Consider the following 17,976-nt stretch of genomic DNA (forward strand, 5'->3'; position numbering starts at 1 on the left):
TATGTTGGCATTTTAGCACATTTGTCATGTAATTAATAAGCTGACTTCTCCAGAAATATTGCAATTTTAAAAATAACTAATATTTGTACAGCAAATGTAATATTTTCAAAGTTTCTGTCACTGTTTATTTGTGAACACAACCCTTTATTGCTATCTGCATATATTTTTAGCTCATTTGTGGCATCAGTGTAGATTCCAAGATGTAGTTTCTCATGTAGATAAAACGTGAAGCGGTTTTGGTAAAGAGTTAACAAGGTATTTTTGCTTTAACCTGTTTTGACATTTATGATATAGCTGACTCCCAGACTCTGCCTACCAACTTGCCTGTTGTCAGCCTCATTGATGTGTGTTTTTGCATTGCCATTAAAGGAGGAAGATCTAGTTGATTATGATTGTAGGGAATTCATAGCTTTGGATTCTCCATAGAGAAATTGCTTCTGTTGATCTACTACATTTGTACAGTACAGCATCAAAAGAGCTGAAAATGTTTGACTTGAGTTTGAATCAGCACCTTGAAATAGGTCTGGAGATGTTTTTGTTCAATAAAGTCTCAATGCCTTTTGTATCGATGTATGTGTACTCTTGAGACTTTCAGGGTAATAATGGGGAAAGATTGAGAGAAGATGTCTGCTCTTTGCATCTGTGCTATATTATCCCTTCAGCTCTATTCTGACGTTCTGCTAGCCCTATTTTGTAGAAACTGGCTCTCTTTTGTGTCCCTTTTATTTATGAAGTTGTTTGAATCCAGGTCAGGTAATCACTGCAAGTATTGCGGATATCATTGCAAATTATTCCTTCAAGGATATTCTGAGGAAACTGGCACGAGAGAAGCAAACAGGAGTGGCGCCACCGTCATATGACGACACTTACATGGGTAAGCTAAGCTCTCTATCAGTTAGCAATATGTTCTAAAAGCGTTGGGCTTATATAAATGTGAAAATGAGCCCTAAACTAACGTGAGAGGGTTTGAACGTGTTTTGCCTTAAGCACAACAGCATATCTGTAGTTTGCTGGTCACTTCAATGGGATTATTAACATTCTTAAAATTATGAACAGCAACAGGGTTTGAGAGTTGAGATCTTAAACGGCTCATTAGGGTTCTTTTTAATTAATTTTAAACAATTAAGCGGAAATACAAAATTTTCCCGTTTATACCTTTTTTCATTCCAAGATGATGGATTGAGTTTAAAGTAATTAAAGACTATTTCAATATTGAATAGATAAAAGAAAATTCCGTTCTGCAGTTTTTTATACAGTACTGTACAAATACTCAATTTATTCTCTAGTGGTATTTAAGATACGATCAAAGTAAGCAATAACAAAAGTCAGTTTTAAGATATTTTATCATAAATAGGAAAAAGATTCTTTATGTACCTTTTATTAGTACTGATCTCTAGGAATTTGCATGATATTCACATATATCTGCATGTAAGACCAGTTTTTCTTCATAGAATTATGGAAAAGATGCAGTGGAATTTGAAGGTGAAGATGCATCCTTTCATCTCTGCCCATAGATGTGAAATTACAGTCCCTGATACAATCCAAAAGTCTTTACTGTGCCAATAGCAATTGTCTCACAGGTTTACTAAAGCTTCAGGAGTTACTTAACTCCGGCATTGGATATTTGTCTTCTGTATAGAGCTAAAACAGGATACTCTCACATTATAGTAGAGTAGTGAAGTAGAGTACAGTATAGTAGAGTAATGAAGACCTAAATTGGGTCAATACCTGTTAGGGCAAACCACCATAGTACCTGCTGTTTTTTTCAGATAAATTGTTAAGTATTAATGATTTAGAAGCTCCTTTTTTGAGAAAAGGGGTAGATTTGTTATCCATTCAGACCTACAGTTAATTTAGTCATAATAATGCAATAAACAATTTTCCTTTTTTCCGCACAGTTTTAGTACGGTAATGTTAGAAAATTTGCATTCTGATGATCAGATGAACAGACAAATCTGATTGTCCTTGCATATTTTTTGAAAGAAATGGTTTATTAAGTATTTTACTTGTAATTTACCTTTAAACAGGATACTCAGTGGCTGCTGGGGAATTTACTGGAGATTCTGAGCAAGGTAAGAAGCTATATACTCAAATGGAAACCATATGGCCGTGCACCTATTAAATTCCTCATTTTGGATGTCTACACAGGAACATACCTTTTATACATTTGAAACGCTGGTGAGACTTAAGCTATCTGCACCCAGCATTGTCAGAGGCAAATATTTCCTTAGAAGGTATGGCATAGCAGAGCAGAATTTAAGTAACCCAAAAAGTCCGAATCTGTCGTTATGGTATCATGCCCATGCATCTGTTCAGTAGTTAGAGCTGCAACAGCATGGTAGGTGAAGCCATCCAGGCTCACTTAATTTAGGCAGTTTGGTGATCAGTAGTAACAAGCAGAGCCAACAGTGCAGTCTTGTACAGTCTTTCGGTCCATACTCGCCTGCATAGAGGCTGCTGGACCTTAGCATCTGGCTGCAACGTGGCTTGGAAATGTCTGTATGTGCTGAAAGCACACTTCTGACTGCCACACAAACATCACAGCCTAGGCTAGGAGATAACATTCAGCTGCTCTGGACAAAGACATGGGCCTGCACTGGCATGGTAGCTCTTGTTGGTGAAAGCAGCTCTTGGCTCTATAAAAGCTTCCCTAGTTTCAGTTCATATGCCTTAAGGATGGAGTGCCTGGGGCAGATCGTTAGCTGACTCTTTTCATACACAGCCATAATGCAGTAAGAACAAGTTCCCTGTGCTTTTGCTCCTACCCCAAGCCTTATATTTAATGGCAAGAGACAGAAGAATTGAATTTCTTTTATTAAAACCCAGGCTTAGAGGCACAAACTGTTGTGCAGCCAGAAAGAAAAAGGGTATTTGTAAGGACAGTTATGTTTAACTTGTATACTCCAGTGTGTGATGCGACAGTCATTTCTGATTCCATCAATCCACAGCTGTCAGGTAACCAGCTGAATTGTGCTAAGAACTTTATTAAACTGTGCTACACTAGATAATGCGAGGCAGAAAGAGATCTCTGGATGAGTGTATTCCACGGTTAAGATGTAATATTTCATGCAACTAGATGCACTGAATAAATATTAAAATCTTATGAATTAATATCTTGAAGTGATTTGCAGGTGTTTCTGATACAGACAACAAACCAAAATCCTAAGAGTTATATATCAAGGAAGAATTTAAGTGGCATGTGAGGCATGTTGCATGCACCACTGAGATAGCATAAGTAGCTCACTGTTGATCATTTATCTTTTCAGAGCTGGTTGCTGGAGTCCCAAGGGGAGCACAGAACTTTGGCTATGTATGTACTGGACATTTTATCCTTTCTACAGTGAGAATGCAGTTAGGCCATTTGGAAGATTAAAGTCTACATTATATTTTCTGTCTCTTTGATCCTAAACTTCCTAATGAAAGAAAACTGCCACTGACTTTCACCCTCAGGCTTACCTGGCTGGGATGAAATGCCTTACTGATTTGGGCTTTGAATATTAGGCACTTAGTCCTTTCTGTAGTTTGTTTTCAATAGCCAGCTACAAGCGTGCTTTGAGTATTACTAGCATCCCTATACCTGCTGAGCGTTATCAGACCTAAGCTTATTCACGTGTGCATTTTATGTGCATATTTCATGTGCTATGCTGTGTCCACAGTGGAAAGAAGTCCAGGTTCAGATTATTCATACTCGGTGTTTATTTTCAATGCTCTTAAGCGTATACACTGAATACCAGATGCAAAGAGTCATGATATGCAGTTAGAAATGAAGTTAGAAGACAATGTGTGTATGTGGATATATCTTTTAACACAAAAGAAAGTTTCAGAACTAACTTGATTGGGAAACAGAGATCCCAGCCACAGACACGTTCTCCACTTTTGTGGACCTAAAACTCCTTGTGTCTCTGGAACTTATTAATAGCATTTTTCAGAGGAAAGATGTGTATGTGTATGTATATATATATCTCTGTAAGTATGTATTTATGTTTGAAGTTCATGTTTTCATGCATACTAATATACTCACTGATTAGCTGATAGTCTTTGGTTTGCTGCTGTTCACAGTGTCCACTAAGGAAGGAAAATAATTTTTTTCCCCGTTTTATTCATAGAGAACATGAAACTCGTAAAATCTTATTGATTTGTTCAAGATCATACACGAAAACCGTGGTGAAACAAAAGAATTGGGTTTTTTGGCCGCTTGAGCCATCCTTCCATGTGTCAAATTAGTTTGCAGTGATGTTACACTGTAAGATCTTCATGTGTGCTTGAAACTTTCCATGTTTTTCTGTTACCAGGTCTCAATTATTAATTCCTCAGACTTGACATTTATCCAGAACTTCACTGGTGAACAGGTAATGGCAAACAACTACATGATGAAATACTCTAGAGGATATACTTTAATTAACTTAGTTTCAAGAATATATAAAACATATTTCTGAATTAATGACCATAGAAACAAAGAGGATTGTGAGTAAAAAATTTTTAAGAATTGACATCTGATATGAAAGCCTATCTGTTGTTTTTTATTTCCAGATGGCGTCTTATTTTGGGTACACTGTTGCAGTATCTGATGTTAACAATGATGGGTATGTTACCAAATATATTCAGCTTCACTGAACATTCATAAAAGCAGTGCCTGATATTTATTAATAAACATAGGTTTTCAGGTGCTTCATACCTCAAAATACTTTTCTTGGCTTCTCTGCTTTTCTATTTTTAGTTTTTCATGTAGGCTTATTTTTGTGCAAACACAAACAAAACACAAGGCTTAGTTTGGGTGAGTTTATCTTCCTGAATATTTATTCAGCATAGCAGAGTGGGAATGTCCAAAGTCTTAGAAAACAGATCCGGGTAGAAGGACAGTGAATAAACAGTGCTAGCTACTGCTGGGAAGAGATAGGTGAAAGTCAAAAGTTCATTCTCCCATTCTCAAGTGCTGGTAAATCTTCTTACTTGTGGACCGTCCATAGCTTCACTTCTCAGTTTTGAAAGCTTTCCAATATCATCAGCTCCTCATTCCAGCACGTGCTGGTTGACCATCCATCTTCATCATCCAGAGGACCAAAAAGTGTTTATGGCCCCTAGTTGTTATGACAGCCGTTGTGCTTGTCTGAGGGAGAATGCTGCTCAGCTCCCAGGGCCATGCCCAAGACACTCGGGGATTTCAGGCACTGTAGAACAAAACGCTTGCTAACTTTGAAGTCACGTAAAGTCTAATTAAATGTTTAGAATATCAGGACTTTAGTAAGTGAATGTTGATACTAGCTTTCTAGAAAGGAGATAAAGATCCCTGAAGCTTAAAGCCTTAGAAACCTACACAAAAGTGAGCCAGGATTATATTTAGAACTGTGGTGTACTCTTGCCTGTTGCAAAATGTCTCAGATGTGTCTACTTCATATTCTTTTCTTGTGGTTATTTCTTATTAGGTACTTAGGTTTAGTGCAGTAAATAATTTTTCTGGGCTAAATTATTGCTTCCTGTCAGTGACTAGTGACACTTTCAAGAGTGAGGGATACAAGAAAAGACAAAAATAACAAGATGATAACATGTTATTGCAGTTGCAAAACAAACAAACAAAATCTTCAAAAGCTTCTGTGGTGGCTTCATAGTACTCAAATCTTTCCAAGTTTCTGAGTTCAAATTTTCTCATAGTACCATAGATTTTGAAAATTCTTATTTTTATGAGATAGTCAGGATTAATTTAGTCTTACCATAATGCATTACTAATGTGAAAGGGTGGAGAAACATTAATCTAAGTTACGGCAAACACTCATTAGGCTTTTGAGGAGCTTGCTATTTAACTTCTCACTGAACCAAACTATTTCCTGTGCAGGTTATTTCCTGTGAACCACAGGGTTACTTGGCAGGTCTCATATCTTATATGTGTACCTCTAAGACCACAGTTTATGTCAATACTATAATCAAACTGCTGTTGAGGCCTGTGTGGTCTCTCGGTCTGTATCTTGAAAGACATCTAATTACTCTCTCTGAGATCCAAACATCCCACAGAAAACAAAACACAAAAAGCTCTACTTGATAAACATGTCTGATTAGATATGTAGTCTGCACACATAGTCAATAGAAATATTTATCTGAAAGGGAAAGTAAAACAGAGAGAAAAAAAAAAAAACAAAAGGGAAATGACCACTTCAAATTCACTTGGCTTTTTGTGCAGCTAAGGATAAAGGAGGTAGTGACGACCTTGTCAGTACAAGAAACCTGATTAGGTTATATGCTGAAAAGGTTACTAGGAATGATGCTTTGCTGAAATAAGGCTGAAGACATGGCTCAAAGATTAGGCTTATCCTAGGAAAAAAGATCTGTAGACCTTCTGCTCCAGCAGTTCTGCAGGTGTTCCAGGTTGACTCTTGCAGTTTTATCTGCACCTCATCAGGATTATAGGCAGAACAGGGATATTGAGGATATTGTTTGAACTACCGTTTAGTTGCCCACTGCTAATAATAAGAAATCCACAATGAAACTTCACAAATCAAGCTTTGCCATCAACTTGTAGACTACATTCCTAGTAAAGAGGATAAAAGAGAATGCTTTCAACTTAGACTGAAACAGTCCAATAAAAATAGTGGAATAAACTGTTTACTGGTCTTTTACTTGGCCTGTATCAAAGCTTCCCATAGTTACACTTTGACCTCTTGACATTTCCTATACTCTTGCTTTTTATTACTCAGCAGGATACAAAGAAACTGAATACAGTCTCAGCAGGTGGTCAGCTTGTGATTTTTACATATTTTTTTTATTGGAAGGGAAGTAATACTGGCTGGTTATCTTTCTGTGCTGGAATGAAAATAAATATATCATTTATGTTAACCGCGACATCTTAGTGCAGTAATGAAATAAATCTAATGAACCAATTCAAAATATCACTGCAAAGTGGACTATGCTTTATAGTTTAATATTACTGTCCAGTGACTTTTGCTTTCGCTTTGCTCTTATGGCCTTTTAAAGGGGATCACATCAACCTGAATTTGGCTTAGAACTCAGATTTCATAAATATAAACTCCTACAATTTAAAAGCCAGTTGAAACATCCTCCTTCACCAGCAAAAATGCATAACTCTAATCACATAGGTACTTAAAACCCAACAAATGACCCCCCTTGACTGCTTGATGTCTAAATACTTAAACTGTACGAGCAAGAAAGTAAAATTTACTATAAAGCATGGTAAGTGGCAATTGCTTGCTTATTACCCACTTGGAGAGAAACCAGGAATAAGTACAGAAGGATCAGAGAGAGCAGGATAGCTGAAGAATCCTTGCTCTCTGGGTACACTGCTGTGACTGTAAAAAAAAAAACCCAAACCCTAAACCCTAGAATTGCCTGAGGGAGCATTCCTTCTTTCAGAGGACTTTCTTAAGCAGCTTGCCTCGACCTACAGAGCTCAGCACTGACAGAGAAGGGGGAATGACAAGAGGGCAAGGAAAGGACAGCTTTGATGTGGATGGGACATGCCAAGACCTGAAGGGAAGCTGAACTAAGTGCTGCAGGTGTTTCAGGTAGCTCTGCTGCCTGTAACCAGTTTAGAAATAGGTCAATGTAATTTGGATGACTGCCTTCCTCCCACCTTTCCCTCAGCACATCAGAAGATGAGCCATCTTAGCTACTGAGTTCTGGTCCCTGCTCCCTGGACTATTCATGCATTTTGTACAATCATTGTAATTTATTCTAACAAAGTAGAAATTTTTCTAGAAAAATAACCCAACACTGTGCACTTCCAGCCGAGATGCTGTGATTCCTGCGCAAGAGACTCCAGCTCCTGTCTGGTTGCCTCTCTCCTTTCACCATTTATACACTCTGGATATTGCTCTATGGACCATAGTTTCAAAGGTGTCTAAATATCTACTTATTTTACATTGATGTACTGGGAGCTTTCTGGCTCTGAATCTTTTGGTTCCTTAGCACCTCTAAAAAAATCTTCTCTTAGTCGTACAATCCTTCATTTACAAAATATTCGTTGGAGTCAAGCTCATCTTTTACTTAATGGTTTATAAAACACATAACACCATGAGGTCCCAATCTTACTGGGAATATCTGGACTGCAATGTAATAAAATAATAATCGAAGATAGTGCTACTGTGTAATGCTTTCAGTACATGGCATACATAAAATAAATTGTAAAAAAAAATAGCGTTCATGGTCTGTTTGTGTTGTTGCTATCGTTTCATGGCAACTATTTCAGCTGACATTCTGTCCCAACCATGAACATCTTAACCATTAGTAGAGGAGAACTTTTGATGTTTAATGTGAAAGGAGAATCCCACCTTTGATGACAAGTCAGCGTCTGCTTCCTTCCTTTTTTAGTTATTCTTGCCATGGGGTAAAATCTGACATATAAAGAATAGAACAACTGTACCAAAGTGACCCAGCGTTTTGAATTACGGTTTCCTTTATGGAAACATGCTATAAAACTTAATAGAAAAACGACATTTCTAGAAGTACTTTGTCACAATTTATAGAATGTGTTAAGTTCTACAATGTGATTAAAAGGCTTCTAGATGAGATACTCTGTACTGAATTTATGGCATATATCTTAGAACCATAGTATATATCTATGGCAAAGTAGTATCTGAGTTACTCCTAAATCATACAAGGATTTTTCTATCAGGATTGGGAAAAATGATGTAGTGCAATTTTACTAATTGGTTTACTAATGGATAAAGCCTTTGTGAAAACATCACTATTGAGAATATGATGAGAGCAGAAAGTTTTCTACAAATTTTCTACAAGTGTTACAAAGTTTCAAAAAAGTTTCATATTAGAGAAAGATAATATGTTTTCCAAATTAAAAATTCTAGGATCAAGTAGTACTAGTTATTTGCAGTAACAGATTTCCTTAATATGGATGACCAATATCCACTGAAGATAACAGGAATTGTCCTGTTAGTTTATATGGGCTTGAGCAACCTTCAGAAATTAATCTGATACTATCATTTCATATCTCAGAATAATCTGTTAAAAATATTTCTGCTTGTTATGTGTCTATCAGTCTTGCTTGATTTTATTTTTTACTGTCTAGTAAAGGGTCCCTGCTAAATAAATATTTATAACAAGTTTCGAAATGCTCTCATTTAGAAAAACAACATGTAAAATATCCTTTGATTAGTCTGTCTTCTTTTACTGATTCTTCTTCAAGTACCAAAATGAGCAGAAGGACTTTTCCCTCCAAGCTTCATATTTTTGTGATTTTATTATATCCTTTCTCTTTAATACTTAACACAGCAAATTATGTGAGCACTGCAACTACTCATCTCATGTACCTAATATTCAACAGAAGCGTTTTCAGAAATAAAGCTTTGGCTTTGTCTCCCAGCTTCCGTGAATTAGCGGTGAGACATTCCCTATTAGTTGATGCACTACCCATGTTTCTTGTATATTACTTCAAAAATCTGCCAGAAAGTGGCAATTTTCGTTCTGTCATTCACTTACTGGTGTATAATTTTTAAAGGCTAGATTTTGTACTAAAATTTGTCTCTCACTAGCACTGTTAGCAGGATAGATCTACAGAATTCGTTCTAATCACATGGATCCCCTCTGAGTTAAATTCCTGACCTGCATCATTGACTGCAAAGTATAGCTTTTCAGTGTCTATTGTGGGCTTAAATTGAAGTGCAAGAAACTCTGCTTAAACCTAGGAAGAAACGTTTTTGCTATGAGGGTGATCAAACACTGGAAGCGATTGCCCAGAGAGGTTGTGAAATCTCCATCCATGGAGATATTCAAAACTGGAGTGGTCATGGCCCTGGACAGCCTTCTGTAGTTGACTGTGCTTTGACCAAGTGTTTGGACTAGATGGACTCCAAAAGTGCTTTCTTATCTCAGTTAGTCAATGACTCTGTGATAATTATCAGCTTCCTTTTTAATAAATGCATGAACTGTGTTGATTACACTAAATCTCTCAGTAACGCTGTTTTTTGTTTGACTGTTCCAGTTTAGATGATATCTTAGTTGGCGCCCCTCTTTTTATGGAACGAGAATTTGAGAGCAAGCCTAAAGAAGTTGGGCAAGTTTATCTGTACCTGCAAGAAAGTGCTTTCCTCTTCCGAGATGCGCAAATTCTGACAGGCACTGAAGTGTTCGGTAGATTTGGCAGTGCAATCACCCACCTTGGAGATCTTAATCAAGATGGATATAATGGTAAATTATATGTAATGTAGTAATATATATCTCTGTATAACATTGTAATTAAAAATGGCTAAGCAGTGAATTTCGAAGTGTCTGTGCAGTGGCTGAAAAAAGCTTTTTAACATGTAACTGCCTTTGAAAGTCTCGAGATTTTACACTAATCCTAATGAAACTGAAATGGAGAGCTTAACTATAAGAGGGCAGTCATATTGATTACAGTGCTGTTTTTTACTAAATATTAGCTTGCTCATTTGAATAAAAATGTTGTCTGTTGTTTTATGACTGTAATTTCATTTAAATGTTTAGTGAAGATGTTGCATTTGTTTAAAAGCAGAGTTCTCCTTCTGTCCTCAAATGCTTGGATGAGTTTGAGAATTGAATGAGATTCAATAAATGGAGCATTTTGCCCACAATAGAAGAACTGGACAAGAACAAACGTCCTATTTTAGAATCAGACTTCCATTAGTACTTAGGCACTGAAAAAATCAGGTGCATAATGGGACCTTTTTCAAATGCCTATAGCATATACACACAACAAAATGTTCGTGTAAGTTAACTGGGAGCCTAAATTCAAGAAAACAGTTCAAGTAAACTAACTTGCTTAATTATTTGAGATAGCCTGGCTGCCTTGAGCTCCTAGAGTTAGCCTCCTAGTCATAGTCACTACCACCCTGATTTTCACTGCGTGCATTTACTTACTTCTTATTTTCAGGATGTTAGGGATCTGCAAAGCAGGCATCTCTGCATCTAAAACTCCAAGGGGTTTTTCTTGGGGGAGATATTTTGCACAGTAAACTTAAAGATTGTTGGCCCACTAAGCAAAAATTAATGGACTTAGCTCCTCCTTAACTTGAGGGCTGTTTTTCACAGTACTCTAGCCACTAGACTCTAGGGCAGCGTTGCCAATGTGTGGCTCCTGTGCAAGGGATAAGTCATGTGTAGGAGCCATAGTGGGCTTCAGGGAGCACAAAATCTGAATTTCATCCTTTGGGAAGAAGCCACTGGATTGTGTCTGCTGAGAATACCCTCACTGGGTTCTCCTGGAATTCCACCATGGAGTTCAGCCCAGCTCGACTCTATAGTGGAGACTTCCTGTTTTCTACCTATGAACAATAGCAGATGCCCTCAGCTTCTCTCGGCAGGGAAGGTTGGTATCCCTGCTCTCCAGCGTTCTGGTAAGGAAGGGAGGAGACATTCCTGCTTTTCTCTCTCACTGTATAGAGAAGGCTAAGAATAATCTGGAGCCAAAGTCTTCTGCTTCATAACTGAAGATGTGAGTTATAGAACTTTGGTGCGCTCTTGCCTTTAGAGTGAAGGTACAAATTTCAGGTGCTGAAGTCAAGTTTAATAAAGGAAGTCCAGCATCAGCTCCTAGAGGAGAACCTGAAAACAAGAACTGTAGATACATATCCTACTCTAGTGTTTCCTATTGGCTAGCTCAGCTAGTGTGGCTTTTGAATCTCAATCTAGACACACAATTATCTCCATGTCCCATGGGTAGGAACTGAGAAGAGCATTGTGAGTTCCACTTCTTGGATACAGCACCTCATTTTTTAAGGATTTCAGTGCTTAATTGCATAATGCCCAGGGCCTCCTCTTAAATTTCTGACTCAGTACTATTTCTACCTCTCAATGAGATGTTGGCTCGACATAGATGAAAATGCTATATTCCGTTGTTCTCTTTACCATACTAAAACACTGGATGTTTGAGGGGAGTGGTTTTTTTTGGTCTATGTTGAATATTTTACCTGGAGAAAAAAAAAATTCTAATAGCTGCTTCTTATTAATTAGGTGATAGAGGAAATCAAGGAAAATTTGTGTCTGTTTAAAAATATGGAAGTAGAAGCAGGTATTAATTAGATCTTGCTTTATTAAAGCTTGTGAAATGCCCTGCCGAATATGGTAGAGGAATCAGTGTGGACTGGCTACTTAGTATAATGCAATTATCCCTTCATAAGATGATTTTATAAGCTTTTGTCATGAAAGTTTGACGCAGAAAAGGCACTACAAACATCTTTGTATGTTTGCCTTAAAACTAGAATCCATACAGAAGTACAGAAGGTTTAAATTCTTACATGTATGTAGCACAAGCCATTTATGTCTGTTTTCCTTCAGGGACTCAATTTTTGCTTTATTTTAATTGTGCCTATTCTTTTTATTCTTTTATTGAACTGCAGACATTGCTATTGGTGCACCATTTGCAGGAGAAGACAGAAGAGGGAAAGTGCTCATTTACAATGGATACAGTAACGGGTTAAATGCTAACCCTTCCCAGGTTCTCAATGGAGCCTGGGCCTCACAGTCCATGCCTTCAGGATTTGGCTTCACTCTTAGAGGAGACTCAGATGTAGATAAGAATGATTACCCAGGTAAGATTTTTTTCCATTAGAAAGGGAATTTCATACTTCCATTCTCTGGAAAATGCATCATGCCTAAACCGCTCCCTTTGGAAGGCAGAGGTCAGAATAAAGAATATACATTTTTGGATAGTTCTAGCTTGCTTTCCTGAGAGTTAAAATCAGATGAAACAAATACTCCCTTTCCTGTCAAAAGACATGATCAGAAAAGCAAGAAAGGGCTTAAATAGTTACATTAACATAAAACATGTGAAGTTTATAATAAAAACCTTAACCCTTTCCCTCATTTCCAAAAATCGAATGCTCTCAGCTTATTGAACTTGTGAAGTCTCCTCATCCTGGCATTCTTTCTTAATTAAAAACATGTTGTGCTGTAGAAGAAGGGATTGACTTGGTTGTGTCGCTGAGCTGGTTTTTGCTGTCTGAAGAGACACTGAGCTGTATATAAATTCTTGATGACTTTGATGGTATTACAAAAAAGCAGAGAGAGCACAAAGACATTGCTTAAAGGCAGATATTTCAATTGGGCCTTCCCATCCTTTTTATGTTTTCATTCTGCTATATGGACTTTTCGTTTTTAGGTTAGCTTTGATTCTTCCTTATTAGTTTACTTGATATGCATTCAAATTTATCAAATTCGTAACATTAGTTGAATTTTGCTGGGGAGGTATTTATTTTTTTAAGAGGCATGTTTGTAGCAACAAAAGTAGTCTGAATGTTGGAGCTAATTTAAATGTGCTTGTATTTACTGTCTCTCCTCTAGAAGCAAATCTTTCATCACAATTCAGAAACCTTAGCAAAGGTGTGCAGTAAAACATTGTATTTTGTTATTGTGAAAGGTTCATCCACAGTAAAATGCTAATAGTCTTTACTTTCCAAACTTACTGTGAAATCTCTTTAGTTAGCCTGGGTTATTTCAAGGCTAATGTTCTTAAAATTTGTGTTCAAAAGTGAAAACTGTGATTTTCCAAGAGGCAAAAATGGGATCTCTTTTACATTTTTGTGATGGATTGTAAAAATCTTGAAAGGGATGTATTTTTTAAAAGCGGAAGAGAGTTTCTGTGAAGTGGTGTTTACAATAGAAATTACAGTTTTACAAACAGAAAAGCTGACTCCAGAGTAATAAAGTGAGGCTATCACAAGGCTGAAGTGGGAGGATCTTTAGCATTTGAGAAAAGAAAGGTCTTTTAAATACTGTTCTGACTTTTTGTTTGCGTATTGTTGATGTTGCTATTAATAGTCTTTCATTGTCCATGACTAATGAGGTTCTTTTGGACAACGGAGCTCTTTATTAATGTTTCAGCATTTAAACATTTCCCACCCACAAGACCCCCCAGCAAAACCAAAGAAAACAGGAAATTGCATTCCTGACATTTCTAAGATTGAAAAGATAGAGAGAGGGAAGGGAGAGATTCTTTCAGGTCTCCTTTGAGTCTCTTGGGGAAGAAAGAAGAGTAGAAGTCTAACTAGTGTATTAGCATACTTCATGTGGAGCATCTTTTAAGCTAATTTGTTAAAAGTTTGGGTGACGGGTCTTGATCTTTCTAAATGCGTACTGAAGAAGTTGTGAGATTTCTTGGAGTTGCTCTATTTGTCCTTGTTGGCTCCATTGTGCATCCTACTTGCAGAATTTCACATTGTAATATCAGCTCACTATGTGTTAGATGGTTTGAGTTTATTACATGAATTATTTATTTTGGCTAAAAACACCCCTTACATTTACTGTAACTGTCTTTTCCCTCCATCCCTCAATTGAATCTGGATGAACAGTCCAGAGTACTGGTTAGAATCTGTCAGAAAATGACAGAAGGAAACTTTACTGTCAGTCAACCGCCTCTTCCTTAATTCACAAAGACATGAAGCACCAAAACAAAGCTGTAAAAATAGCACAACCATGGCACAGTATTAGCACAAGAACAGAATGCCTTCCTATGGGAAAAAGGAAAACAAAAAGAAAGGAAATAATATGGGGAAATGCAAGTGCAGGACAAACACACTAGTTAACGAAGTAAGTAATCCGTCTTGTGTCAAAGAGCTTTTCTTCTTCACCTCCTGACGGAAGCACTGAAGGGCAGCCCTTGTACAAGGAGGAAACGAGGAATTGAACATGGAAGGAACAAGAAGGAAGTTTTATTTTAGATGTCAGCTGAGAGACAGAGTATTTACTGACTGCAGAAGGTCTAGGAAACTAGCTTTTAATTCAGTGCTTCCCAAACTACTGGTCATGACTGTGATTCAAAGCAGGTTGTGAAAGATTAGAAAAAAATCTCAAAAATTTTCTTTTAAGCTTTTTAATGGGTATGTTATAAAATCAAGCATTTTATTAAAAGAAAAAGTAGTAAAACCAAATTATACTGACCCATGACTCTCAGAAGTTTATTTCCCATAGACTGGGAAATGAGAGCCAGCTGCAGTGTCTGGTTGCAGGTATAAACATGTACTGCTACCGTCTAAGGTGAGATTCTCCAATCAATTAACTCTTCCATAGCTAGAGTTCAAGTGCGATGTGAAGACAAATGAGCTCAAAAAGGGATCAGGCTTGCAAGAAGTTCTGGGCTGACACCAGTCTGTGAGGACTCATGTAACTATAGCTGTGCTTGTAGGATTTACTCAAGCCCTTGTGCCTAACACTATTCCTGAGGCAGGCATATCCTGAGGCAGGAAACGAGAGGCTGCGAAATGTGAGTTGCTCTGCCATTTAATTTTTAATGCACTGTGTAGCATTTTTAGAGCTTTTAGAGTTTCAGACATTCTTCTTTAAATCAGACCATGTATTAATGTTCTTTGAGCAGGTCACAGACCTGGAGACCAGAAGAAACCACCTGCTTGTGTGGCTTTTTATCACAGACCACTGACCTTTATCCTGGGCTCACCGTATTGAGCCCAGAAACCAGTGCTCTTAGAAACTGAGTTACAAGTTGAGGAATACAGTTTCTAAAAAGTGAGGTTGAATCACAGTTAAATTTTTCTCCTATTGGGCAAAGGTTACATACTCTCTTGGTTGGGAGTTCAGTTCAGGCTGACATCTACCTATTAGCCTTTTGGGAAAGAGCAGACATTTGGTACACGAAGTGATGTCTTCCTCTCTTCATCCAAATGCCAGTATAAGATCAGGAAGAGAGAAGCAAATAGGGAGCATACAAAGGCTGCCTAATACTCAATGCTGTTCAAATCCCTCAGCTTTCATGTAGATGGAGGAGTGGTTTCTCCTTTCTCCTCTTCCTGCAACTCTTGGCCAGCAAAAGGAGAGAGACCACCACCTGCTTCCTGGTCTTATGTAGGAAAGGCAGAGGAAGACTCTTGTCCTCCAGCACCCCAGTTGCATAATAAATATCGGAGAAAACTGATCACGGACAGATTTCATAGTGGAGTAGCAGAGCAGTTAGGGAAGAACATAATACAGCCATATTGATACAGATGAGAGATCTGTCTAGCACCATAGCCCATCTCCAGCAGTGGCCAACAACAGATATCAAGAAAATTGTACAGTTGTGATATTTCCCAGAATATTCACCCAGCTCTAACCAACTGGAAGATCAAGATGTCCCTGAGTCAAAGGTGGCATCATAAAATTTAGTAGCCCTTGATAGACTTCCATGAATTTGACCAATCAGTTGTAGAACTTCTGTGAACTTCTGACACCCACAACAACCTGTGGCAAGGGGCCCCACAGCCTAACTGCATGTTTTCTGAAAAAGTAATGATTTTCACTGCATCCCATTCAACTCCTGAACATTCCACTGGATAGTTTCTTTGGATGTGCCCTAGTTCTTATACTGAAGAGAAAATAAACAGGTCTTCTTTATTCCACTCTTATTTTACACATCTCTGTCATATTCCCTCCCTCAGCCATATGTGTTAGCAATCCTGTGAAAGAAACCCTTATTTACTTATTTGTTCCTTGCGCAGAGGCAAATGGCACACCAGTCCTTCTGTACCAGATGATGGTTCAATTTGCCATCACTGCTGCTTCTTCTTCTTATATTTTTATGTAAAAACTGTGTGTAAAATGTGACTTATGTCTGGCTACATCATTGCTTCTAACAAAGATTTTACCATTGACCTGGATTTTGAACTTATCCAACATAAAAAAAGCTGTATCTTCCCTACCGAGAAGAAAATCAGAATTAGTACTTCACAAAACAATAATCTCAAATCTTTTTTCATTGGTAACAGTGATTATGTTTGTGCAAGAAAATAAAGTGAGCCAGAAACTGTGATCTGGTCTTGAGGCAACATGATACAGCACAACTCACCATCGTCATATGAAACCCTCCTGCCCACTGAAGCAGAATGACCATATCCAAACTGTCTTTTGGGAAAGGTCCCTGGACCAGGCAATTCCCCAGACCATTCCTCACCACCATCTGGGAGAGCACGAACTTGCACACACTAAAATCAGAGTGAAGACTGCACTAAAAATAGAAAAATCTGAACAGTACCAACACAGTGCTCAAGCTCATGCCCTGACAGTATTTATTTCAGTTGTGTAGCCACTCACTGCAGAAAGCACAGAATACAGAAAGCTGAATGGCCACCTAGTCAACATCATACCTAAAAATGAAACTTTGTCTAGCAGGCTAAGCATACAGACAGGGCATTAGCAGTCCTATCAGTGTAGTGACCATCTGTTTTCAGCTGCCCTGGCATAGATGTTATCACTGTAACAGTAACAGACCTCTGTTCTCAACATTGTGAAAATACAGGGATTTTTCTAACCTTTCAACAAGCAAGATTCAGTTTTTCTAATTAAGCACAGCCTTTGGTTTACATCTCCACAGCTTTCTAGGGAAAGACTTCTGTAAATTGTGTCATACTTGCAGATGCTCCAGATGTTATATACACAGAACTATTCCTTTGTCAACACAGACAGGGGTGGTAATATGATAGTCCCTGCTTTTCAGGCTCGGAGGTAGTGGGAAACTTTCAACCCTGGGGAAGCAGCAGAGGCAGAAAACTGAGCTGATCATCCTAACAGCTGCATCACTGTAAAGACACGCGGCTGCTCTCTCTCTGTGGTGGTGTTCATCACCTTCAGCCCCAAACAGAGAGCTGTTCCTCACCTAGCAGAAGAATTGCAAGGCCAAACAGTGGTGATGGTGGTAATGAATGGATGGAGGCCCCTTTCTCTGTAGTCATACAGAGTTAGGCAGAACCTAACTAAACTTTATAGTTGGATAAGCTAGTGAGAGGGAAGCAGTAAGAGCAAGGCAGATGAAGCATGTCATTCAGATAGATTGAATGTACCAAGCCAACTCTGTGCTTTTTGATGTGACTGTTCAGGGGAACAATGTGCAGCTTTCCCAGTCTTCCAGGCATGACACTGGTAAGCTTTGTACCATACTTACTTGAGATACTCAGAATCCTCCAGTGTACAATATTTACCCAGTATTTGAAGGAAAAGACCTATTAATCCTCCTAAGCTACATCTACACTATAAATACACTGTTCTTTGGTTCTGAACTGTCACTGAACAATCGTT

The 17,976-nt window shown here is 38.0% G+C and overlaps 1 protein-coding gene across 2 annotated transcripts in view; it reads left to right on the forward strand.

Annotated features, from left to right (window-relative positions):
- Positions 1 to 17,976, forward strand: part of ITGA8 (integrin subunit alpha 8) — a 111,320-nt gene that overhangs the window by 18,564 nt on the left and 74,780 nt on the right. For both annotated transcript variants that reach the window (XM_086614525.1, XM_086614524.1), the window contains 7 exons: positions 749 to 874; positions 2,028 to 2,072; positions 3,267 to 3,310; positions 4,293 to 4,349; positions 4,531 to 4,583; positions 9,944 to 10,149; positions 12,315 to 12,506. In XM_086614525.1, the coding sequence (XP_086470651.1) occupies positions 749 to 874; positions 2,028 to 2,072; positions 3,267 to 3,310; positions 4,293 to 4,349; positions 4,531 to 4,583; positions 9,944 to 10,149; positions 12,315 to 12,506 (723 nt within the window). The remainder of the gene's footprint in view (positions 1 to 748; positions 875 to 2,027; positions 2,073 to 3,266; positions 3,311 to 4,292; positions 4,350 to 4,530; positions 4,584 to 9,943; positions 10,150 to 12,314; positions 12,507 to 17,976) is intronic.

Source organism: Tauraco erythrolophus, chromosome 7 (assembly GCF_009769465.1).
Source record: "Tauraco erythrolophus isolate bTauEry1 chromosome 7, bTauEry1.pri, whole genome shotgun sequence".
In the NCBI taxonomy this organism is placed as follows: Eukaryota; Metazoa; Chordata; class Aves; order Musophagiformes; family Musophagidae; genus Tauraco; species Tauraco erythrolophus.